Here is a 25802-nt window from a genome sequence, read left to right on the forward strand (position 1 = left end):
CAGCCAAGTGGCAAAGGGAGGTGCATAAGGTGGGCGGTGGCGGCAGGATCTTTGGAATTGGAGGCTATGGTCAAGGCTAGATAGTAAATCTCTGTGGGTCTGATGGAGCTGCTAGCTTGCACTGGCTACCCCAGGTCCAGACATTCCCTGGGAATCTGAGTGTTGTCCATTTATAGATATGGATAGAAGGATCTCTAAATTCAGGGAAATTACTCGTCAAGCAAAGAGAAGAAAAAGAGAAAAGCCTTGATTTTAGCCATTCATCTGGATATTTAATTTGTTCCCCTGGTGACCTTGCGAAAGCACAAGTTTGTTGTGTCTCGTATGCTGTGGAAGTCTTTAATTGGAGAAGGGCTACAGATGTACCCATGCGGTTGTCTAATACTCTCTCTTAGCCCCAGTCGCATATATGAAAAGTGTTGGAGATTACTGCCTTACATTATAGAGCTTTGTAAGCAAAATTGCAATGACTTATATTTTTTAATGAACACACAAAAGTGCATACATTGTTTTATTTTCACTTTTAACCAATCAATATTCATTGATGTTTTAAGAATGTTTTTGTGCTTATATTATTCTCATATGTTGTATTCCACCTTTAATTTTAAAAAAGTACAGTTTATAAACAAACAAATATTTTTTATTTTTTTTTATTTTGGTGAGGTAAGGGATTGACACTCTGAAAACTGAACTCACTGTTGGCACATAGTATTTGCTTAGCTTCCTCTGCTCTGACTCCTGAAACCCACCCAGGCACTTTCAAGCCTCAAGAATTTGAGGACTAGAAACCTGATTTGGAGCAGAGTTTCTCAAGGATGCCAAATTATGTGCAACTTGTGGGACTGTATAAAACATACATGCATAGTCCTATTAATATCCACGAAGACTCCTTTGAGGCCAGGGATGTGGGTGCTCCAACCCTCCAGAAGTTGTTGGACTCCAGTTCCCATCATCCCGGCTGGGAGTGATGGGAGCTGGAGTCCAAGTGCAACCAAGCTGGGAATCTTATCCTAGCTGCATCTATAACTATTCACATTGTACTTGAAATGGTGGGTTTGACAGGACCTTGGTTTCTTCATTTTGGTACTGCCAGAGTGTGACCCTGAAGATGAGGAACATTATGACAAAAGCCAGCTCAACAAGCACAGGATGATGAGATGAGAGCCAATGGGATTCTGAGAAACAATAACATGCATATGTGAACCAGCCTATACAGTGAGGAAGTCCATCCTAATGCCCAGCTCAGATTTCTCTCTCTGCAGTTTGATCCATCATTCTTCGCCTAGAACCCAGCAGAAGGTCCAATAGAAAGGACCACAGCATTGGGCAAGTGTTGGGAACTACAACTTCCATCAACCCCTGCGAGCATAGCCAATGGCCAGGGATGATGAGAACTACAGTTCAGTAACATCTGGAGGGCCAAAGTTTAGGGCCATGTCCTAACGCCATTATGTTCACTGTGTGATCTCTGAGTGGGTAGGATCACCCTTGTGGCATTTTCATTCATAAGTTCAGTTTTCTACAGTTCCGCATCAATCAGTGATTTCTTTGTAAAGTCCTCATGGAAATCCATCAACATTCCCAGTTTTTGTGCACAAGTTTCCCAAAGTTTTGCAAAGCAAATTTCCTTACTTTAATGTGTTTCTGTGTGAACTTCACTTATATATGCATATCCATGCACACTTTATCCCAGTATACGCATTTTTTTACACATTAAATGGCTGGAGAACTGTGCAACAAAATTAAGAGATGTGTTGAGTTCCAAAAGATGGCTGTAATTTAGTTCACATATTGATTCAGAAATTAGGTACAGCCACCTTTAAAGGCAATATGAATCAAGATTCTCTCCAATCCTTAGTTGAGACTTGGAACACTATGAGAAAGAACTCTTGCATCCTCAGTCTATTTTGGCATCTATGACCACCTCCATATGACCTATTTATTGATCATAGGAACATAGGAAGCTGCCTTACACCAAGTCAGACCATTGGTCCATCCAATTCAGTACTGCTTAACCTGCCAAGCAGTACTTTAAGGCAGGAGTCTCTCTCTTAGCCCAACCTGGAGATTCTGCCAGATTGAACCTGGGACCTTCTGCATGCAAGGAATGTCTTCTACCCCTGAGCAATGGCTCTTCCCAATAATCCAATTCTGATTTGTTCATGGGGAGGTTAGATGGCATTGCATCAAACAAAGGTCATTCCACATTTTCCAGCCCATTTCTCCAATAAGTTTGATCTTGGAAGCGGGTGGGAGTGGGCTTGATGCTACAAATCAACTTTGCCGCAAGCTGAGTTTTCTGGTACGTGATAGTCACTATCCGAAATAGTGACAGTTTGGAAGCTCCTGATGAATTATTAGGATTTAAAAGGTCACCCCCCCATACAACTGACATCATTTGGAATGTGGTAATGTGGAATGGGGGGTGGATTTTTGAAGAGGAACAACGCATTGGCCATTTACCACATCCTCCTAAAAGGCCACTGAATTTTTGGTGGGTGTTTTGGGAAATTTCCCCGAACCTCCCAATTGTTGTGATGATGCAAAATGGCCACCTCTGTGCCACCCGCCCCCCCATGAGATGCATTTAACTTGAGCCTCTGTATGGCATGTTCTCAGTCATGCAGTTTAACCACGAGTCAAGCCTGACTCTCAGGGAAAAGAGATTTACCTTGCAAATATCCAAGGTTTACACGATTCATCACATCACAGGCTGTTAAATTTGCTACATCCTCTACAGAACACACAGAGAAGGAAAAACAACGATAACAAAAAAGAAAAGGCACAGACATAAACAGAGAGAAAGAGAAGAAAGAGAAAGATCAGCGAGCAGCGATTTAGAAAGTACTTAAGAGACCAGCATTGGGCAGGAATGTAGTAAAAATATATATACACACAAAATAAATAAACAAAATAAAATAAGAAGGAAGCCGGACTTAGGTGTTCTGTTCATGGCATTGTGCAGACTTCAGACACCAGCAGGTGATATGGAGTGAGGATGCATTCAGAGAACTATTGAAATAATCAGTGATAGTGATGTTGGTCTTAGTGCCCATCCCTCACTCACTAGGCAGTTCTTTAGGAGAGTATGACAGAGTCTCTATAGCAGAAACGGGCAATTTGCAGCCCTTGAACTGATTTAATACAGCCCTCAGGTAATTTCAAAACCCCTCTGCCAGTGATTGCTGCAGACATCTGGCAGGAGGAATCTGCCGCTTCCCCAGCGCAGCACACAGCGGGAAGGAGGTAAAAGATAGAGGGAGGGAAAGAAGGGGAAAAGAAAAGAGTGAGAAGGAAGTGGTGGCAAGAGAGAGGAGGAGGAGTGTTGGTGTCAGAAAGAGATAAAATGGTATATAAAAAGAGGATGAGAAAGCACACACACACACACAGAGAGAGAGAGAGAGAGAGAAAGAGACTGAGAAACAGAAGTGGTGTCTGAATGAGAAGGAAGTGGTGGAAAGAGGGTCTCAGGAAAGGAGTAGGAAGAGAAGGGGAGTCAGAGAGAAAATGGGGTATCAATGAGAGAGAGAGAGAGAGAGAGAGAGAGAGAGAGAGAGAGAGAGAAGGGGGCAGGCAGAGAGAGGGGAGAAAACTGGCATAGGAAAAACACTGAGAAGGGAGTGTCTGAGAGAGGCGAGAAGGGGAATTCAGAAAGAGATGGAGAGGGGGGTGGCAGAAGGAGACAGAAGGGAGTGTGGTACAAACTCAAATTTGAGCTGGGCCAAGCTCAAATTGGGTTTTGGCCCAGCTCAAATTTGGGGAAATTCATTCAAAGTGGAAGAGGGAGAGGGAGAGGAGGAGGGGAGGGGTAAAAGGGGCAGGGTGATCTGTCTATTTTGGGTTTTGGCTGTACCTGTCGACACTTTTGGTCCACCCACCATTGCCACTCAGTGCCCCCCATAACCCTGCAGTAATGCTGCTGTTGATGGAAATCTGCCCACTCCAGTCAAGCCAGTTCTCAGAACCCCCCCCCCCCAAGACACCCTAGATAGAGGGAAAGATTTTTACTCTTGCTATTTTTTTCTCAGCTCCTGTAATCTTGGTTCAAATCTACCACTGTATTTGCTGAGAGCCATCCTCCTCTGTGTCTGCCGATGTGCTCCCTAGTTCACAGTCAATATTACACACATTCCCTTTAGGCTAATCTTCTAGAACAAGCCCTTCTCAAATGGCAGAGATGAACAGACCTTGCCAATACCTAAATTTGCATCCCCCTCCCCCATTCCACCAAAAAATTTGATTGTCTCCTCATAGGAAAGCCCTGGTATGAGCCTTACTCTCCCCCTACGTCTACTCAAGTAAGTGAGGACGTGTGTGTATGGGAGACCTAAAAAGAAATAGCAGCCTACAACCCTCTGAAAAAATATGTTGGTTGTAGCTCCATATCACTTTAACTAGCGTAGTGTCCCCACAATGAATCCTGGGAATTGTAAGTTTGTGAAGTTTGAGAATTTTGGGCAAGTTAGGGATGGAGAAACCTGTGGTCCTCCCAATGCTGTTGAACTCCAGCTCCCTCCAGTGTCAACAATAGTCAGGGATGATGGGAGTTGGAGTCCAGTGACATCTGGAGGGCTACAGATTTGCCCCTGAAAAGTGCTTCTTAAGAATCTAGTTTCTTTCCAAAAATAAGTCATTGTGGCTTGATTCTGCATTACCCCACAGCGTGTCCATTTGAAAACAGATGTAAGGTGGTCCCAGCAATTGGAGTGATGGCATATCCAAAGCATGGTGGGTGGGTGTATATGAAGATTGTGACCACCACTTTCTTCTTCATTCACCTGATAATCATGGATAATCTAATGAAGGGGGAGGTTTTCCAAATTTATATCAAGGAGCCTTTGTGGATGGCACCATCTGGTATCAAACTAGATTGAATGCAGAATGTTGAAGATGAGCATGAATGATTCCATATTGAGAAAAGCTACATTTTTGTGCAAAAAATGGGTGTACATTGTGTCTTGGTCTTTTCCTCTTTTGGCTCTGTTCCTTTAACAGGTGCTGAATTTGCCTGAGTCTTATGGGGCGAATGCAGGCTTTCGCTGAAGCCTGGAGAGCGAGGGGGGTCGGTGCGCACCGACCCCTCTCGCTCTCCAGGCTTCAGGAAGCTCTGCGCAACCCTTGGGAGACCGGCTCCGAGGGTTGCGCAGAGCTGCCTGCAGTCCCGGGATCAGCGCAGCTTTGCGCGGCCACCGGGAGCCGGGGGCGAAGCTCCGTCCCGCGCCCGGTGGCCGCGCAGAGCTGCCTGCAGTCCTGGGACCAGCGCAGCTCTGCGCTGCCATCCGGAGCGGGGCGCTAAGCTCCGCCCCGCTCCCGGTGGCCGCGCAGAGCTGCCTGCGGTCCTGGGACCAGCGCAGCTCTGCACGGCCACCGGGAGCCTGGGGCGAAGCTCCGCCCCGCTCCCGGTGGCTGCGCAGAGCTGCCTGCGGTCCTGGGACCAGCGCAGCTCTGCGCGGCCATCCGGAGCAGGGCGCTAAGCTCCGCCCGCTCCCGGTGGCCGCGCAGAGCTGCCTGCGGTCCTGGGACCAGCGCAGCTCTGCGCTGCCATCCGGAGCGGGGCGCTAAGCCCCGCCCCGCTCCCGGTGGCCGCGCAGAGCTGCCTGCGGTCCTGGCTCTCCCAGCGCAGAGCTGCCGCGGGGCTTTCCCAGGGCTAGCGGACTGCTTGCGCGCACCCAGAAGCTTGGGGCGCGCTGAGCTCCGCACGCCCCAAGCTTCTGGTGTAGCGCAGCGATCCGCTAGCCCTGGGAGAGCCGCGCTAAGCTCCGCCCCGCTCCCGGTGGCTGCGCAGAGCTGCCTGCAGTCCTGGGACCAGCGCAGCTCTGCGCTGCCATCCGGAGCGGGGCGCTAAGCTCCGCCCCGCTCCCGGTGGCCGCGCAGAGCTGCCTGCTGTCCTGGGACCAGCGCAGCTCTGCACGGCCACCGGGAGCCTGGGGCGAAGCTCCGCCCCGCTCCCGGTGGCTGCGCAGAGCTGCCTGCGGTCCTGGGACCAGCGCAGCTCTGCGCTGCCATCCGGAGCGGGGCGCTAAGCTCCGCCCCGCTCCCGGTGGCTGCGCAGAGCTGCCTGCGGTCCTGGGACCAGCGCAGCTCTGCGCTGCCATCCGGAGCGGGGCGCTAAGCTCGCCCCGCTCCCGGTGGCCGCGCAGAGCTGCCTGCTGTCCTGGGACCAGCGCAGCTCTGCTCGGCCACCGGGAGCCTGGGACGAAGCTCCGCCCCGCTCCCGGTGGCCGCGCAGAGCTGCCTGCGGTCCTGGGACCAGCGCAGCTCTGCACGGCCACTGGGAGCCGGGGGCGAAGCTCCGCCCCGCTCCCGGTGGCTGCGCAGAGCTGCCTGCGGTCCTGGCTCTCCCAGCGCAGAGCTGCCGTGCGGCTCTCCCAGGGCTAGCGGACTGCTTGCCGGCACCCAGAAGCTTGGGGCATACTGAGCTCCGCACGCCCCAAGCTTCGGGATTAGCGCAGCGCACCTGGGGGGGAAATAAAATTTTTTTTCCTTTATTTCCCCCCCAAAAAACTAGGTGCGTCTTATGGGCCGGTGCGTCTTATGGGGCAAAAAATACGGTATTTAAATATTTCTCTTTCAAAGCCCCACTGAATCAGTTCACACATTACCCTCTTTAATTGGGGGGGGGCGCACATACAGAGAAGCCTCCCTGAACCTGTAGTAGCCTCTGGTTCTGACAGCCACTACAAGCAGCTTCAGCTGTAAATCCACTTCCCAGCTTTTGCCTCGTCCCCTGCTCCTAGTAAGAAAGGTGAACGTTCCTGTCTGCTCCACCTTGTAGCAACACCTCACTTTTTAGTGCCAGAAAAATAAACAAGGAAATTGCTGCATCAGCATTTTCATTGCTTATTATCTTATTTCTGACAGTGACTACTCTTGCCTGCAATCTGAAGGGGGAAGAGGAGGAAAGTAAATTCCTTTTTCCCATTTCTCAAAAAAGGAAAAAGGAAAAAAGAGGAACATCTGTGTAGGTGAGTAGATACAGGACCTCTTCTATGCAAGATATTATTATTTTTTTGGTGTGTGTGCAATATTTATAAAATATTTTTATCACACTGGGGAAAGAGCCCCATAGGCAGAACCTCTCCAGCTGTAGCCATTTGTAGGGATTATTATTACTATTATGATTTATTGAATTTATACACCACCCTATACCCTGAGGTCTCAGGGCAGTTCACAGATCAAAATATAAAACCACAAAATATATAATCAGAAACAACAACCCAATACCCCCCCAAATACCCCACATTTTAAAAGGGTACAGGGGTTGTCAAGCCAGCAGTCATCACTACAGGCTCAGGGAGGCTCTGATATATTGGGTACTCCCTCACTAAATGATGCTTGGAAAGTAAAAGAATAGCCATCTACTGCTTCTTTCCATTTCATTGTTAGCCTGTTGCATTCCAGGCTTTTTGGGGGAGTGGGGGTGGGGGGTGTCAGTAGCAAGAAAATGCAACTCCAAAGCCTGGCTGCCTAGCATGGACAGACAAAATGCTACTGAGTCTTTTAAGTCCTCCTATTCCTTTAATCAGACACCCCTCCCTCTTCTTAGTTTCTCTGAATAATAATAATTACCGTATTTTTCGCTCTATAAGACGCACCAGACCACAAGACGCACCTAGTTTTTGGAGGAGGAAAACAAGAAAAAAAATATTCTGAATCTCAGAAGCCAGAACAGCAAGAGGGATCGCTGCGCAGCGAAAGCAGCGATCCCTCTTCCTGTTCTGGCTTCTGGGATAGCTGTGCAGCCTGTATTCGCTCCATAAGACGCACACACATTTCCCCTTACTTTTTAGGAGGGAAAAAGGGAGTCTTATAGAGCAAAAAATACGGTAATAGTGCTCTTTAAATTAATGAAAGGGGGGGGAACAATTAGGGGAAATAAGCCATCAAAGCTTTGTCCCACCCATTACACTGAAACTGAAATTGAGACAATTAAGAGAGGCAATTCCAAGAGCAATCTACAAGTTCTTTTTCATGAATCCTGTGCCTACACTCATCAGGAAACAATACAGCAATGTAGATATACAAGGAGGAAACTTTTAATTAACATTGCTGGAGACCTTTATCAACTGGGATGATGGTGAGGCAACCATTCCAGGAGGACCTTTGCTACAGATAAGGCTATTACTGGATAAGGGACGCAGGCGGCGCTGTGGTCTAAACCACTGAGCCTCTTGGGCTTGCCGATCAGAAGGTCAGAGGTTCAAATCCATGTGATATAGTGAGCTCCCATTGCTCTGTCCCAGCTTCTGCCAACCTAGCAGTGTGAAAGCATGCCAGTGCAAGTAGATAAACAGGTAGCGCTGTGGTGGGAAGGTGAACAGCATTTCCGTACGCTCTGGCACTTGTCATGGTCCTCCATGCACCAGTAGCGGGTTAGTCATGCTGGCCACATGACCCAGAAAAATGTCTACGGACAAATGCCTGCTTCCTCAGCCTGAAGTGAGATGAGCGCCATACCCCATAGTTGCCTTTGCCTGGCCTTAACCATCCAGGGGCCCTTTACCTTTTATTACTGGATAATGCAGGACTCTGAGAAGTAGTGGTACTGAAACTTGGTTTTAATTCCCCTACCAGTTTACTCATAGGAAAATGAGTGCAGCAGTCACAACACTAAAGAGTGCTAATGTTGACGTAACCTTTTTTCTATTTGGCTTAAGGATGTACAAAAAGACCCCTGTAGGTTTCTGGACCTCATAGAATCAAATCTTCACGAGAGGAAGATTCAATTCTTTTGAAACACTCTTCATTCCTTTGAATACATTGGGCATGAGGGGGATCAACATTGACACTTTGATTTGCCTCAATTGCTTGAGATGCTTAACCGCAAAGCACCACACACCAGCCCTCAAAACTACCAATTTTGGTTTGGAAGGTCTGGCTGTGTTTTCGGCAAAATGAATGAATAAATAAATCCTGCTTGCAAACAGGTGCAGGGAGCCATTTCCTAGGCATAAGAAGGTTTAGTCAGGTATCGTGTATAAGAAGAGCAAATGGCCAACAGCACAGGATGGCAAAAAATAAATATAGAAAGAAAGGAAAAGGAAAGAAGCAAGAAAGTTGTGTGTGTTTTAATTGTAAGAGTCTTCTTTTCAATATATAGTCAATTAAAAAAACATTCCATTTTGTATGGATTTCTTGGGCTTTGATGGAGTTGCCATTGGCAGGTGTTTCATTGTTTTTTTCTGGGAGAGGAAGGGCCTAAAGCAGTGGAAAGGTTGGTGTTGTGCAAACAGACCAGAAAGAGTGAAGAAGAAGAAGAAGAAGAAGAAGAAGAAGAAGAAGAAGAAGAAGAAGAAGAAGAAGAAGAAGAAGAGTAGTAGTAGTAGTAGTAGTAGTAGTAGTTTGGATTTGATATCCCACTTTATCACTACCCTAAGGAGTCTCAAAGCGGCTAACATTCTCCTTTCCCTTCCTCCCCCACAACAAACACTCTGTGAGGTGAGTGGGGCTGAGAGACTTCAAAGAAGTGTGACTGGCCCAAGGTCACCCAGCAGCTGCATGTGGAGGAGCGGAGACGCAAACCCGGTTCACCAGATGATGAGACTACGACTCTTAACCACTAGACCACACTGGCTCTCACAGTGTGAGAGTGGTGGATTGGGTCCGCTGGTCTGTTTACTTCTTGCCATCTTGCCTCCTCCCTCCTGGTAATCATCACTGACCTATCTGCCAAAGAGCTAGGGTAGCAGCTCTGTCCCACTCAGAAAGTCGCTTCTGATTTCCAGTCCTAACTCTGAGACAGCCTCATTAACCCCTCCATTCTTATGTCATGTTGATCTCACCGCTCTCTTTAAGGCTTGGTTTCCTGAAGGCAAGGAATCCTGTGACAGTCCCCCCTCTCCCCGCCTGATGAAAAAGGTGGCTGATGGCAGAATAAAACGACCATGGTATTTGCATGTCAACAGCAGTGGTTGCATGATGGTCTGGTTTTGACTCACCGCCATCTCCTTTTATGTATTATTTCATAGTTAGACCTAAGGGATCCTCCAGTCCAACCCTCTACAATGAAGGAATCACAGCTACATAACAACATAGGAACAGCCAGTGGCCCACCTAATCCTGCACCATTTTTGCAGTTATCAACCCAATGCTTGTTGGAAACCTGGAAGCAGCACCTGATCAGCAGAGCACTCTCCCTCACTGCAGCTCCAGAAACTATGAGTGGATTTGCTATACAGTTTCCCTGCCTTCCGCCACGGAACTCAAGGCAGTGTCTGTGGGGCACATTGGGCTGAATGTTACATCGTTACATGAAGAGGCGGCTGATTGGAGATGCCACGAATGAAGGGGGCCACTACTTACCGTACCCTGTTGTGGGCAAGCCCAGATGTTTCATCCGGTTCTTCACCAGCTCTGAAAGCTCCTGCCGCTCTGACCGCCGGTAGAGGCTGAGCCTCTGCTGGTTGATCCACTCAGCTGTTTTGGGTGTGTGTTTGCTTGCTCCTTTTCGACTCAACCTGCGGGCCCACTGCATGCTCTTGCGCCGTAGCAAAGGGTGCTCCGATTGGTCAGTCGGGCACGAGTTCCGGTGATGAGGGGTTTTGGTGTTCCAGTGGTCCTTCACCTCTTTTGTATCCTCACAGTCTTCCACGTTGATTGAGATCTGTGACTGGGAACACCAGTAGGCCATGAGGGAAGGCAAAATATGGCTTTTGGTCCCCTGATGGGCCACTGATGTCATTCCATGGAATCATAAGAAAAGAAAGCTTTCATTTCCCCAAAACTAAAAGCAAACTTTTATTGGGAATAGATCATAGTTCGGTGGCATGACCCATTCTTTAATACTGGGGTGAGGAACTTTTTAAGTAGTAGTAGTAGTAGTAGTAGTAGTAGTAGTAGTAGTAGTATTTGTTTCTCCCCTCTTTCATTATTTTATTTTAGTTTCCTTTTATTTAAAAAGGAAAGCTGTACAAAGTGTGAGGTCACACAGGCTGAATTTATTGACAGCATTGGCTGACTTGGTACGCACTATTTTGATGTTGTATATATAGATATAAAATCTTTTTTAATGCAGTTATCTTGAGTCTGCAACTCGTCAAATGCAGGTGAAAATGTTCACCACTCACCCAAGGAAACTAAGGGCATCCTTATTCTACCTTTAGCTGAAAAGTTGTAGAGCTACAATAACTTTTCTCAGCATAAAGACAAATAAATATTTTTTGACAGAAGCCAATACTCACCTGTGTCCTGATGTCATGAGGCTGGGGTTGCAGGGAGAAAGAAAGACATAATACTTGAAAAACATAATTTGAAAAAGTGTATCATTGTTTTGGCCCGACATTCCTTTGCTGAAACACAACACTGAGAAGATTCTTGTTTAAGTGATGTTTACTTTACCTCTCTTGCTCCCTTCTCAACCTAAACTGTGTAACAAAAATGGTCACCTACTTATCAACTGTGGGCTCTGTCTAAGTCAGTGGGGATGGGCAAATCTGTCCATTTCAGTTCCTCTCAGTTACTGAAATTGACAGATTCAAGTCTGAGGTTCCAGTCTTAAGTTTAGTTCTCCACATTTCTGCATCAGTTTGTGATTTATTTTTATTTTTTTAAAGGAAAAGTCCTCATAAAAATTCATCTGCATTTGAGTGCAAATTTCTCCTGATGCACACATTTTTGTATGCAATTTTGCTTGAAGTAATATAATGCATTTCATATATTATTTTCACTAACACATGCATTTTATCACACACATTCCCCACAACATACACATTTTTGTACATGTTAGTTGGCTGGAGAACTGCAACACAAGACTCTGAGAAGTGGAAATTGCATGGAATAGCTTTTTTAGTTTTCATATTGCTTTGGAATGTGAGGAATAGGTAGGTTCGCATTAAAATCCTAACCAAACCAATTTTCTTTTCTATTCCCTAATAGTCAATGGTGATATTAGTTGGGATTAGGTTTATTATATCTGTATGTCGCTCCCCACTAAAGGTCCTGAAATGATTTAAAGGTAAAGGTAAAAGGACACCTGACCATTAGGTCCAGTCGCGGACGACTCTGGGGTTGCGGCGCTTTAGTTGCCGAGGGAGCCGGCGTACAGCTTCCGGGTCATGTGGCCAGCATGACTAAGCTGCTTCTGGCGAACCAGAGCAGCACACGGAAACACTGTTTACCTTCCCGCTGGAATGGTACCTATTTATCTACTTGCACTTTGACGTGCTTTCGAACTGCTGGGTGGGCAGGAGCAGGGACCAAGCAACGGGAGCTCACCCCGTCACAGGGATTCGAACCACCGACCTTCTGATTGGCAAGTCCTAGGCTCTGTGGTTTAACTCACAGCGCCACCTGCGTCCCTCCTGAAATGATTTACAAGCAAGTAAAAAACCCAACAGGAAAGCTACAAAAATTAGAATAGAATACTTATTGGTGGCGCCCACATGCATAGTAGGGAGAGAATCTATTTGCCTGACAGCAAAACAATGACAAGGTTGGTACCAAATGGGCCTCCATGAGGACAGTAATCCATAAATTGGGGGGCTGTTACAGAGAAGGCCTGCTCTCTCATCGGTACTCTCTGGACCTCCTTTGAAGGTGGTATGCCTATTGATGGGATGGGGGTCTTCTAGACCTGGGATGGGGCACCTGTGGCTGTCAAGAAGTTTGTGAACATTCTGGGCCACTGAATGTGTCAGTGGCAGAACCTTCACACAAGGCAGAAGGGGGTCAAATGCTCTTGGCAAAGAAGGAACAGGAGGGCATGGGAGAGTGTGGCTAGCAGAGAACCAAGAAGAAAAGATAGAGGTATGGGTGGCTGAAGACAGGTCTGGATTTGATACACTCATTTCTGAATTAATTGCAGGTCCCCCCCGGTTGGGAGAAGCAGCAGTAGAGAGAAAGGAAATCTGGATTTGGGTGGGTGGATTTTGGGGATTAGGGATTCTGAGGAGAGGCCAAACAGGTTGATTCTCAACTTCTTACATCCATGGTGGAAAACATGTGGGACTCAGTCCTATAGATGCCAATGGGGATCTCAGCGCTGGAGGAACATAGTTTCTGGAACAGACGCCCGTATGTCCGGATCCACAGGTCATCCTCAGTGATTTTCATCTATCCAATAAAGGAAGGAAAGAGAGAAGGAATGAAAAGTCATTGATGCTCTTTTACAATGGGTGACAAAAACATATTCCTTTGCATTGACAAGCTCCCATCAACCTCCATGCATTGGAATATGGGATGATGCATTATGCTGAGGTCAGACCATTGGTCCATCTTACTCAGTATTGTCCACACTGACTGGCAGTGGCTTCCCAAAGTTTCAGACAAGAGTCTCCCCCAGTCCTACCTGGAGATGCTGGGGAATGAACCTGGGACCTTCTGCATGCAAGGCAGATGGCTCTACCACTGAGCCACGACCTTCCCCTACTTCAGATCACTGAGATCAAACAGAATAGGGAGGCCTATCACCTTTAGGCATCAAGCTTTTTCTCACTGGTAGGTAAAGGTTGGCAGAAGCTGGGACAGAGCAACAGGATCTCATCCTGTTGCCTGGATTCGAACCGCCAACCTTCTGATCAGCAAGCCCAAGAGGCTCAGTGGTTTAGACCACATTGCCACCTGAATCCCTTCTCATTGGGAAGGGCCTTCACTAGCGAGACTAGTGAGAAAACGCTGGGGCTGAACCCTGAAGAATGGCAAATTCTATCAACTCATGCTTAAAACATTTTTACAGAGCAAGAGATCTCAAAGGTTATCCAGTTTGACCTCTGCACCGATGCAGGAAAACAGATGCTACAGCACCAATCTGCCTAATACTGGTCCCCACCACTCCCAGAGAACACGACCCAGCACTGTCAGCTCCATCTTCTGTGTGAAAAACCTTTAGATGTGTGAAGACAGCCATAAAGCCCCTCAACTTTCTTTTCTCTGGGTTAAACATACCTGGATATTTTGACCATCCCTTGTAGGATTTGGTTTCCACACCTCATCACCATCCTGGGTACCTTCCCTGGATAATTTGGAGGGTAGATTTTCTTCACTCGGACTGGGCTAGGCAGGGAACCTACAAAGCACTATATTTGCCACTTTGGTACCACGGAAAAGAATGCAGAAACTCAACACTTACAGCACAGAGGTAGCCGGACCCTGGAGTGGTGTCTAGACCGAGAAGCAGCCTTGTGATGGTGATCATATAGTCTTTCACGAATGACTGCAAGGGAAGAACCCATCAACAATTGATGCGGCCTCTACCAGGGCAATAGCATCTAATGGATTTGGTCCCTCAATTTGATTGAACAACTGAGCTTGTGAAAACTCCAATTAAGCTAACAACAGGTAAAACTCATTCCCACAGGAGGCAGTGATGATCACTGATGTGGATGACTTTTAAAAGAGTATTAGACAAATTCATGGAGAACAGGGCTATCAATGGCTACTAGCTACGATGGCTCTGCTCTGCTTCCATGGGTATTGAATGTAACAACATAAGAACATAAGAAGAGCCCTGCTGGATCTGGCCAAAGCTCACCTAGTCCAGCATTCTGTTCTTATAGTGGCCAACCAGGTGCCTATGGGAAGACCCCAAGCAAGATGCAAGAATAAGAGCTCCCTCCTCCAGTGGTTTCCAGCAACTGCTATTCAGAAGTATGACTGCCTCTCAGAGTTGGGTGCCTTTGCTGCTTATTTCCAAGAACCCAATCTGGGGGGAGATTGGAAAAACAGGAGAGGAAGAAAGCTTGATGGGGACAATGTTATTGAGACTTGCAGAAGCCAGAAAAAGTACATCACAAGGAACTGAAGAAATATCAATTCAGAACATTTGGGGGTGGGAAGAAGATGAAAAGAAAAGTTATATTGGACTTCCTGAGTGACAGAAGTGGAACACTGGAGACCCATGAAAGAAACTAGCATTAGCAGTTTGGGAAAAAAGCTGATTATCATCAACTACAGTGTCAAATTATTCTGGAATGTATATGCTACATTCCAGTTATGGCGGGTGCGGGTGGGGACACGGCTATTGGGTTGTTCTTGTTTTTACTTTGATTATGTATTCAGTATGTATTCTTTTATATTGTGATTTTATCCTGTGAACCACCCTGCGGGTATAGGGCAGTATACAATTTTTAATAATAATAATAATAATAATTTGAATAATTGTAATACATACAATTTGCAGATAGAGACATGGAAGTATACCTCTGTTTTTCCCTTCTATGTTTTTCCTCCTTTTATCTTTTTATCTTAGTTCTCTTTGTCTCTTTCTCTTGTTTTCTCTTTGTATTCTTTATTATTTTGTACAGTATTGGAGACATTTATAAAAGGCTTTTTTGGGTGTGGGTACAGGGCAGCGGGCGGAGAAGTCCTTTGCCTTGGACTGAGGAGGACACAAGCAGGAAGGGACAGTCGTAGGAGGGGGGGTCCCTGCACGAAAGGCAGGGTGGAAAGGGTCTCCCAGGGTGAGAGAAATAGGCTCCCCAGTGGGAGATGGGAGGGTCAACCTCTCTGTATGTGGATAAATGACAGGATATACAGTGGCACCTCGGGTTACATATGCTTCAGGTTACATGCACTTCAGGTTACACACTCCACTAACCCAGAAATAGTGCTTCAAGTTAAGAACTTCAGGATAAGAACAGAAATCGGGCTCCGGTGGCGCAGCGGCAGCAGGAGGCCCCATTAGCTCAAGTGGTGCTTCAGGTTAAAAACAGTTTCAGGTTAAGAACGGACCTCCAAAACGAATTAAGTACTTAACCTGAGGTACCACTGTATATGATATAAATATGGCAAAGGGCCTTTAGGCATTTCCTCCCTCTCCGTCTCTTTTTTCTTGCATTTTTTGGTTTTTTAATATTCTTGTTCTGTAGACTTCTTATTGATTCTTATTATAAATTTTATTATTTTTTAATTATTATTATTTTAAGAAGCATTATTGCCTCTAACACCAGTTGCCGGAAACCAGAGGGAGGGGGGAGAGTCTTACTCTTGTGCTTTAGCCCTGCTTCTGGAGTTCCCATATGCATCTAGTCAGCCACTGTGAGACTATGATGCTGGACTAGATAGGCCATTGGCTGGATGTAGCAGGATTGTCTTACGTTCTTAATATACGTTTTCTTTTTTAAAAAATATTTCTTCTGAAACTGAAATCACCACATCACCCAAGATGCATTCTGTCCTGTGTGGAAGAGAACAAGGCGATGGAGAAAATGTATCATCTAAATGCAAAGCATTTGTGCCCCACCCCATCCAACATGGACCCCCTTGAGAACAGTTTCCCACCTCCTCATATGCAGTGTCTACCAATCAATCCATGTACAAAAACTCATACATTAACTAACATTTCTTTAAACTGTGTGACAGCCCTGAGCGACAGCCTTCTGCCATCTGGTGGATTGAAACCTTCCATCAGTCTCAGCCAGTATGACCAACATTAAAAAATTCCTTCCAGTAGCACCTTAGAGACCAACTAAGTTTGTTATTGGTATGAGCTTTTGTGTGCATGCACACAATTCTTCAGATACACTGAAACAGAAGTCACCAGACCCTTATATATAGTGAGAGGGTGGGGAGGGGTATTACTCAGAAGGGTGGTGGGAATGGGTGATTGGCTGATAGGTGTGGTAAACCTGCTGACGACTGTTAACGACTACAATTGATCTTACAGGAAAAAGCAAGGGGTGAGATGGCTAAAAATAGCTATATCGTGTATAATGAGATAAGAATCCAATGTCTCTATTCAGACCAGGTCTCTCCACAGTTTTAAGTTTGGTAATAAGCTGCAATTCAGCAACTTCTCTTTCCAGTCTATTTCTGAAAGACAGCTACTTTGAGTATGACCAACAGTTAGGGATGATAGGAGTTGCAGTCCGATAACAATTTTACACAGAGCAGATCCATTGAAGTTAGAAGGTTGGGCTGAGACTTGGGAAACTGGGGTTCTAGTCCCAACTCGGCAAATTTACATTTACATTTAGAGAGGTCCAAACAACTCCTTTCTTGAATCGGGTTCCTTCCCTTCCTGGAGATTCAGTATGACACAGTTTGCAAAAAACAACAACAACCCAATGCTACAGGGGATCAAATGTTACAGCTAGAAGGCCCTTCTTTTGGAACGAATGGTGGCTCCCTTCTTCCCTTCATTGTTACCTGGTAAAGCAGTGTATCCAACATGCTGATGCTGAAAACTCTGCCGGCAGCAAACGGAAGGCGGAACATGAAAGCCAAGTTGGAACCGTTCTCCCGCTCTTTCTGTGGGGAAAGCAGAGATGAAAATAATAGTATGGCAGCCTTCCTGGATTAGACCAAAGCCAATCTGGCCCAATATCCTGCCTCTAATGGTGGTCACCCCAAAGTTTGCAATAAACAATATTTATTTTTATTTTTTAAACAACAAAGTTTGAAGGTAGAGACCAAGACAGCCCATGGAATACTTAGAAAGTGCATGGCTAGCTGTCGCCGCAATCAGGTGTGCTTCACAGTGTAGCACTTTGTTGCAGGTCCCAATTTCTGTTCGACTTTCCAAGGGTTGAATTCAATACTACTCCTACTCAGAGTAGACTTATTGAAATCAATGGGCAAGTCTTATTTAGGCTCTTAATTCAATGGGTTTATTCTGTGTAGGACTAGAACTGGCTACAACCTCAGCGCTCATGGTCTTTTTCATTTACTATATTAAGAGGTAGCATGGCAGTGGGCACACACACATCCACAGAACACTGCTGGATTGTCCTGTGAAAAGAAAGGGCACAATGAGAATTGTGCTTCATCTTGAGCCTTGCAACCCTAAAATGTCAGCATGGAATCTCATAACAAGGGAGCAGCTGAGTCATGACCTACTTGGTGGGTAGCAATGATAATAATGGTGACCATGATGATGTTTTCTTCAACAACGGGAATCAGGGAGAGGCGAGGAGGCAACAAATCAGCATTCTTTTAAATATATATATATTATTTTTCTCTCCAAAGTAACTCATACCACCATAAATTAGGAATCTAATAACCAAATATACAGATTTTTGTTTGTTTGTTACCTTTTCTAGTTTGGAAAGGGCCAATGAGTAGCTATCCTTTGCTCGGAACTGCATGAACCTCATGTTGGATGGATGTGTCAGCTCTGTAATGATGCTCAGGCTTGGGAAAAGCCTAGAATGAAAGCAAGGGGTGCGGGAGAAAAAGCAAATACATTTCTGTTAGACATTTCAACAAATGTAAGAATAGCCCTGATGGATCACAGCGTGAGATTCATAATTTGGCATCATGCTCCCCAAAACTGGCCAGCTGGTTGCTTCTGGGAAGCCCACAAACAGGGCACAAAGACAACAGCCCATCAGTAGGGATGAACCAATAAAAACCTAGAACAGCCCAAGAGTGGCCACAGAGTACTATCTAGCCATTGTTATGGAAAACGCTGTTGAGATGGAAAACAAGGAAGGGGCATAGAATAGAGTGAATACCTAGCTACCCCATTTCATTTTTGTTGCATATAGAGATAGACAGAGATAGAGATGAATTCCTGGATGCCAAGATCCAATTTTGGGGCAAGTAGTCTTTGGTAAGAGAACCTAGCAGAGATTTAAGGTCACAAAATATGCAGCAAAGTAAAGTGTGGAAGTACAAGCTGTTAGACCATTAAAATATGTTCTTCCAAGTAAATTCCAAGATTTCCTTCTCCTCCCAGCATACCAAGAGACCGCATGTTTGGTAAGTTTAAAAATGGATTACTTACAAACTCTCCAAAGGTCAAATTTATGTACTTTCGCATACATCAGTCAGGAAAGCTGCACAGTAAGCAATACTTAGTTACAAAGTGGTAAATGTTTCTAGATTATTAGTATAAGAACTCAAGAGTGGCTCGTAAGAGCCATGTGGTTGAGCTGGAGCTGGAATTTCTCATGTAGACTGGGGATGAACAAAGGTTTGATTTCCTATTTCCCCCAAGATAAAGGAAAGTGACCTCACTAAGCTTATTCTATGGTCTTAACCCCTTCATGTATTAATTGCACTTAAGCATGTTGGTTATATGATGCTGGTTATCCCACAACTTTAATTGCTACTCAGTTGGGAATTGCCAAGGAGGACAAAAGAGTCTTGCCTCCCCCACCCTCAGTCAAGTCCAGCTGAGAAACAGCCTTCCCATGGCTTTAAGAGCAGCAGATGCAGCTGGAAAGGGAGAAGAGGAATATGGGGGGAGGGAATTATTTTAAGTTATGTGACCTTATTGCTCAATTTGATCTGTTTATATGGTTTTTATGCATTGTAATTTTGCTGTTGTTTGTAATTTAGTCATGATTTTTTAAAAAATGCTTAAGTGAATTTCTATTTCATTATTGTTGATATTATTGTGTAACTTTATGCCGTCTTAATTACACCACATTGCTTTATGCCAACTTCATGTGCATAGGATTGCTCCCGGTGGTGGGAATAGCTCAGGCTGCATGTCTGAGGACCCATTAAAATATGCTGTAACCTCTGAGCCTTTTCACATTTAACTCTTGCCCTAGTTCTGTCACTGGATAGCTCAGCTGGTTAGAGTGTGGTGCTGATATTGCCAAGGTTGCAGGTTCGATCCCCAATATAGGACAGCTGCATATTTCTGCCATTGCAGGGGGTTGGACTAAATGATCCTCAGGGTCCCTCCCAACTCTATAGTTCTATGATATTTTGTGTGTGCTATTATATTACTTTATTTTGTATAAGCTGCTTATATGCTGTCATATTTTTATTACAATTTTTTTTGCATTGGATCAGATTGTTATGAGTAATCTTTGCTGTATATTTTGTTGCTTCTTCAGCTTGTAAACTGCCTTGTATATCAATATATAGATATATAGAAAGGTGGTATACAAATTTAAAGTGAAACGAAATGAAATGAAAATATGAGAACCCCACATTGCAATGTCTTGTGTGTGTGTGTTTGTGGGCAAAACTGTCAATTTTGATTCTTTCTGTTTCTCATTTTTCCTGTCTTAAAATTCGGTTGTCCACATTTCTGCTGCAATTTGCGATAAAAAAATATCTGGCCAAAGTTTATTCAGCATTTACATGTGAATTTATCCTACTTAACACATTTCTGTATGCAGGTTTGACTAACAAAGGGCATATTTTCAAGGAATTTCCTTTGATATAATGCATTTTGCTATGTTACCTTCACTAATATAGGTGTTATTGTGCACATTTCCTTGGCTGGTGAGCAGCTGATAGCATTATCACTGAATTTGTCCAGTGTTCTTTTAAAACCATCCAACCTGGAACCAGCTCTCCATTATGGGATGCAGGTGAAATAGTGGTAGTGGGGAACTGAGTGGGGAATACAGCTTGCAAGGCTTCTCTATCTGGCCATTAGAACTGCCCCCAGGCCACACCTGCCATTGGCCATGCTTGGCACTCCAAGTGTGCTTTGCTTGGCTGGAACGTGTCCTTGGACTTTGATCATGCTGCTTGCTTGACTGGATGGAGGACTGAGAGGTGTGTGTAGCAACCAGCCTGCTGTACCAAAAGTAAAATTGGCATTCATTCCTCCACCCCTCTTCTCTCTGGCCCTGCCTGCCACCGCCATGTGGCCCCCAGAAGATATCCAGAAGGAAATGCAGCCCTCAGGCCAAAAAGGGTTCCTCAACCTGGAGAAAGAGGGAAGGATTATCATGGCCAGAGATGCTGAAACTTCAAAGCACTTTGTCTCACCTGAACATGGTTTGGACGTTGACGATGGTCTTGGCATCTGCCATGTAATCCTCTTCGGCGCTCATTGTGCTCTCCTTGTCCACTACCACCAAATTGTCAGCATAAATGATCCCACACTGCAGCAAGCTGTCGAGGCTAAAAGGCATCCCCCCAAACAAGTGACAATTAGGAGGCTGTTGGAAGGCGGGAGGGGGAAGCCAGCTTTGATGCTCGAAATGTCTCAGAAAATTATGTTCTTGGCAATTTGCTGACAATTTTTTGTTATTGTTTTGAGATCACCCCATCCCAAATTGTTGCATTGGGCCAGCATGGGGAACACTGCCTCAGGATAGAAAATTTAGGAATCAACTTAAGGAATGTACAAAGGCAGAACTGTTTTGTATGTTTATGGATCTGAGTATGAATTATCAGAGGGTTGGGTGTTTTTTTTAGCCCAATAAAATAAAACACCTCCAAGTTTCTGTCCCTCATGGTGGTGCCTTGGGGTTGTGCCTTGGGGCACTGAACCAAAAGAGACAGAGACAGGTGCAGGGAAGGAGAGAGAGAGAGAGAGAGAAAGGGGAAAGCTTACTTATCAATTGTGCCTTCCATATAATAGACCATTGGAAAACAGCAGATGGCTTCCAGGAAATGATGGTCAGGCCTGAAAAAGAGACACTCAGTTTCTCTTTTTTCCAATCTTAAGTCCAGTTTTCCACATCAGTCCGTGAATTCTTATTATGAAGAAGCGCCCATGAAAATTCTTCAGCCTTTTAGTGTGAATTTCTCCTAATGGACACATGCCTGCATGCAATTTCCCCTAAAATATACACATTTTGGCAAAGCAGCATCCCATAATAAAATGCATGTTGGTATTCTATTTTCACGAATACGTGCACATTTATGCACACTTTGCCACAGCATATGCATTTTTGTGCGCATCACTTGGCTGGAGAACTGCACTGCAAAATCCAGAGAAATGTGGATTTTGAAGGATGGCTGCAGTTTGATCCTTGCAACGTTTCAAAAAGTGTGAATTGGATAGGTCCACTTTGAAATGCAAACTGAATTGAATTCCTTCCCGGCCCCCAACCACCAGCCCTGCTTTCTGGTGCTGTGCTGTCCAAATCTTTCACCCTTCTTGCCGCTCTGACCACGATGACACCCCACCTTCAGTCTCTGCATAGGTCTCCTCTCCTTCCCTGGATCCTGTGCCAGCTCCTTATCCTTACTTTCGAAGTTGTACTTTTCCACTCTTACAATACACCTCCGCCTGTGACCTTTGCTGGTCACATGCGCTGTAGCTCAGTGTTAGAGAGTTGGCATTTGGAAGGTCCCTGGTTCAAGTCCTGACTTGTCCCCAAAGTGGGCTGTGAAAGATGCCTGCCTGAAACTGTTGCTGCCAGTCAGTGTTTGCGCAATCATTTCTTAAGCTGCTCTAATACATCGAGGACCACCTCTCCCCACATGAACAGACCCAGATTCTGGTATCGCCATCTGAGGCATTTCTCTGTGTGCCGCCACCATGGAGAGGACTGGAGGGTGGCAACACAGAACAGGCCTTCCCAGTGGTAGCTCCCCAACTTGTGGAATGCTCTCCACAGAGAAGCTTGCTTGGTGCCACCTTCATTTTCAGATATGAGACATTCCTTTTTACCTGGGTGTTTGGCCCTTAATTTGAAGGTTTTCAATTACTTGTGGCCTCTTTTAGAAGGCAGGATCCATAAGACTGACCTTTATTTGTTTACGTGTTGTGTATGTGTGTGTGTGTCAGGTTCTGTTTGTTGCTTTCATTGTAATTCGTGTTTGTAAATTGTAGTAGTGTTTGTGCACTGTGCTTGTAAGTCACTTTTGTGAGTAAAGCAACTGTTATGTACTGAAGTTCTCACCCTGGGCCAGCAGGGGGATACTGTAGATAGTTTTCACTCAGGTCCACATATGCAAATAAGGGATCGAAAGTGACATTCAGTGATTGGATAGTTACAGAAAGTTGTTACAGTTACGTTGTAGTGGAGCTCTATATAAGAATGCTGGCTGAACCCTTCAGTTCAGTTCAGTTCTGGCCTATGAATAAACAAGAGCTGTTTGAAGAATCGCTGTGTCGTCTGATATGTTCACCCACAACTTAACAGCAACAGTATCATCATGTACAACACCAGCAGAAGCAGTCTGAGTAGGAAGAATTTCAGAGCAGAGCATACCACCATCTTTCTTAATCACTCTCTGAGCATCAGCTTTAGGTAGAGCCTTTCCCCTAGAAGCCTACTTTTCTATTTACAGGGAGTGTGTGTGGGTGGGGTGGGGGCTCTGATGTAGCCCCAGTATATTTGTATGTTTGTGTGTATATATGAGCTGGAGCGGGGAAGTACTTACTTGTTGTCAAGCAACAGTACGATGGGGTTTAGCTCTTTCCGTGACCGGTAGTAGGCGCGGAGAGGAACAATGAAGTTGTACAAGCCGTTCCCAGCCGTCTCTGCTGACACAATGATCAACTTGTTCTTAAAGCCGTAGGCCTTTGCGTCTTCATAACTGTTGTGCCTGCAGCCCTGGAAAGATGCCGGGAAATGTTTTATTTTACACTTCCTGGCTGGCGCTCAATAAAGGGCCAATGCCACCTATTCTCTCCATAAGAAGTTAAGAAGAGCCCTGCTGGAGCACATCAGTGACCCAATTAGCCTAGCATCTAGTCTCAAAGTAGACAATCAGGTGCCCCAGTGGGAAACTTGCAGGTAGGACCCACTCACAAGAGGTTGTGGTCCTCCTGTGGTTTCCAGGAACTGGGATTAAGCAGCACTGCTGCCTCTGAGAATGGAGGGAGGGAGAATGTAGCCACCAAGGTTAAAAATCCTTCACAACAAGGTAATAAAAGCAGCTGCAGCAAGCAGGGCAGTTGGTAAACTAGACCACTTTCCCAATAAAATTATCCTCCCTCCCACAGTAACCATTTCCAACTCTCCTGGATATGAAGGAACCACAAAGGAACAGCCAACTGAGAGGATGAAATGAACAGGAAGATGGATGGAGTAGGAAGAAGAGAAGAGCCCCCACGTGAACAAGATGGGGGCAGGGAAGCTGCTTAGATGCAAGAGCTGGGGGGTGGGGTGGGGAAGGACAGAAACAAAATCTCCAGCTGCTTCACTTTTATCAGCTGCCAATGTACCAGATGTTTCCACTTTATAGAGAAACCCTGCTGGCCATTCAAACAGTTCCTCCAGCATCAGAGACGTGCGTGTGGCTTTTAAGAAAGCCCAGCCCAGGTAGCAGCTTGTGTACATGTCTGCATCTCCAAAGCTCCCATTCCTACAAACCCCTGGATGTTTTGTTTAGCCTGGAGTAGCTAACCTCTTGCTCTCTAGATGCTGCTGAACTGCAGCTCCCATCAGCCCTTGGCAGAATGGGCAAAAGTCACAGACGATGGGAGTTGTTAGTTCAGCAATATGCAGAGGGCCAGAGGTGAGGCCACCCTGATCTAGACCTTCTCCTGCTGCTGATCACTGAGCAGGCACTGCCTGCATGCCTTGGCCACAGTAGGGACTAGAAACCTTAAGATAAAATAAAATTGGTGATTTTCAGGAAATATTTTCAGTTGCTGGTGTTTCTAAATTAACATTAAAAGGTAAAGGGTAAAGGGATCCCTGACCATTAAGTCCAGTTGTGACCGACTCCGGAGTTGCGGCGCTCATCTCTCTTCATTGGCCGAGGGAGCCGGCGTAGAGCTTCCAGGTCATGTGGCCAGCATGACTAAGCCGCTTCTGGCGAACCAGAGCAGCGCATGGAAACGCTGCTTACCTTCCCGCTGGAGCGGTACCTATTTATCTACTTGCACTTTGTGCTTTTGAACTGCTAGGTTGGCAGGAGCAGGGACCGAACAATGGGAGCTCACCCCGTTGCGGGGATTCGAACCGCCAGCCTTCTGATCGGCAAGTCCTAGGCTCTGTGGTTTAACCCACAGTGCCTCCTGTGTCCCCTGTGCCACCCGTGTCCCCTATTAACCTTGGTGCCCTACAAAAGGGTAGAAAAAGAAAGAACCTGTTCAGAAATGCATGCCTTCTAATATGAAGTGGCCCCAAACTGGGACACCATTTTCTGGGGGCGCACTCCTTCACAAGTCATGCAACACAAGATCCCCCCAGTGCTTTTTTTGGGCACAGCACCCAAAAAGGAGTGTTTTGGGCTGCCATGTCCAAAAAAATTGTGCAACCCTAAATTGTGCAAAATTACAGTGGGCATTTGGGCTGCTGTCCTCTCGCAAGAAGGGACAGTTGATAGATATGGAAATGTGACAGGTCCTTACCTTATCCAAGCGCAAGCAGCAGAATGGAGCTTTAACGGGCAAAAGGTGGCATAATGTGGGAGAGCTTCCAATGTAGGGAGAGTTGGGAGGGTAGCCTTTCACATACCTGTAGAACAAGGGGGAAGTGGTCAGGATTTGGCCCACCATTTTGTTTGTTGTGGTTTTCCATTTCCACACGCAATGCCCCTTGCTATGGGGAATTCCAGGAAATGTAAAATGGTTGCAGCAAGCCCAACAGTATACTCTCCAACATTTCTCCAATGAAAATAGGGACATCCTATCCCATAATAAAATAAATACTAATAATTTTACTATTTATACCCGAACCATCCGAATGGGTTGCCCCAGACACTCTGGGTAGCTTCCAACATATATAAAAGCACAATAAAACATCAAATATTTAAAAACTTCCCCATATGTGGCTGCCTTCGGATGGCTTTGGGGGTCAGATAACTCCATACCCTCCAACATTTCTCTGATGAAAAAAAGGACATCCTACCACACCTTATAACATTTCTCAGATGAAAATAAGGAAAAGCAGGACATTCCGAGGTCAAATCCAGACCAGGATTTCAGAATACTTTGAGTCAATCACAAACAAGTCCACCCCAGGCAGTCTCTATGGTACCCCTGACCTAAGTTGTCCAGGGCTTTGTAAATTTATACAAGGACCTTGAGCCTGGCTTGGTAGTAGATGGGCAGCTAATACGGATGCTTTAACAATTGCATCACATGTTGTCAGTCAGATGCCCCCACCAGCGTTCTGGCCACTGCATTCTGCATGAGCTGTGGCTCCGAAACCAGGCCCTAGGGCAGCCCCACAGAGAGTGCATTGCAGTAACCAAGCCTTGAAGTTTCCAAGGCATGGACTACAGCGTTCAAGCAAGGCTATTGTATATAGTAGATGCATTTG

The 25802-nt window shown here is 45.7% G+C and overlaps 1 protein-coding gene across 5 annotated transcripts in view; it reads right to left on the minus strand.

The window, feature by feature from the left end:
• Window positions 1-25802, minus strand: part of KCNT1 (potassium sodium-activated channel subfamily T member 1) — a 201463-nt gene that overhangs the window by 2696 nt on the left and 172965 nt on the right. For 4 of the 5 annotated variants that reach the window (XM_081180026.1, XM_081180030.1, XM_081180028.1 and 1 more), the window contains 11 exons: window positions 24890-24995; window positions 22969-23141; window positions 21188-21259; window positions 20617-20751; window positions 17967-18078; window positions 17083-17184; window positions 14066-14149; window positions 12922-13050; window positions 11181-11201; window positions 10303-10609; window positions 2672-2734 (listed from right to left, as the gene is read on the minus strand). In XM_081180026.1, coding sequence (XP_081036152.1) covers window positions 2672-2734; window positions 10303-10609; window positions 11181-11201; window positions 12922-13050; window positions 14066-14149; window positions 17083-17184; window positions 17967-18078; window positions 20617-20751; window positions 21188-21259; window positions 22969-23141; window positions 24890-24995 — 1304 coding nt within the window. The remainder of the gene's footprint in view (window positions 1-2671; window positions 2735-10302; window positions 10610-11180; window positions 11202-12921; window positions 13051-14065; window positions 14150-17082; window positions 17185-17966; window positions 18079-20616; window positions 20752-21187; window positions 21260-22968; window positions 23142-24889; window positions 24996-25802) is intronic. The other variant, XM_081180029.1, reaches the window with a different exon arrangement.

The sequence above is a fragment of the Podarcis bocagei genome, assembly GCF_964188305.1.
Source record: "Podarcis bocagei genome assembly, chromosome: Z".
NCBI classification, from domain to species: domain Eukaryota; kingdom Metazoa; phylum Chordata; class Lepidosauria; order Squamata; family Lacertidae; genus Podarcis; species Podarcis bocagei.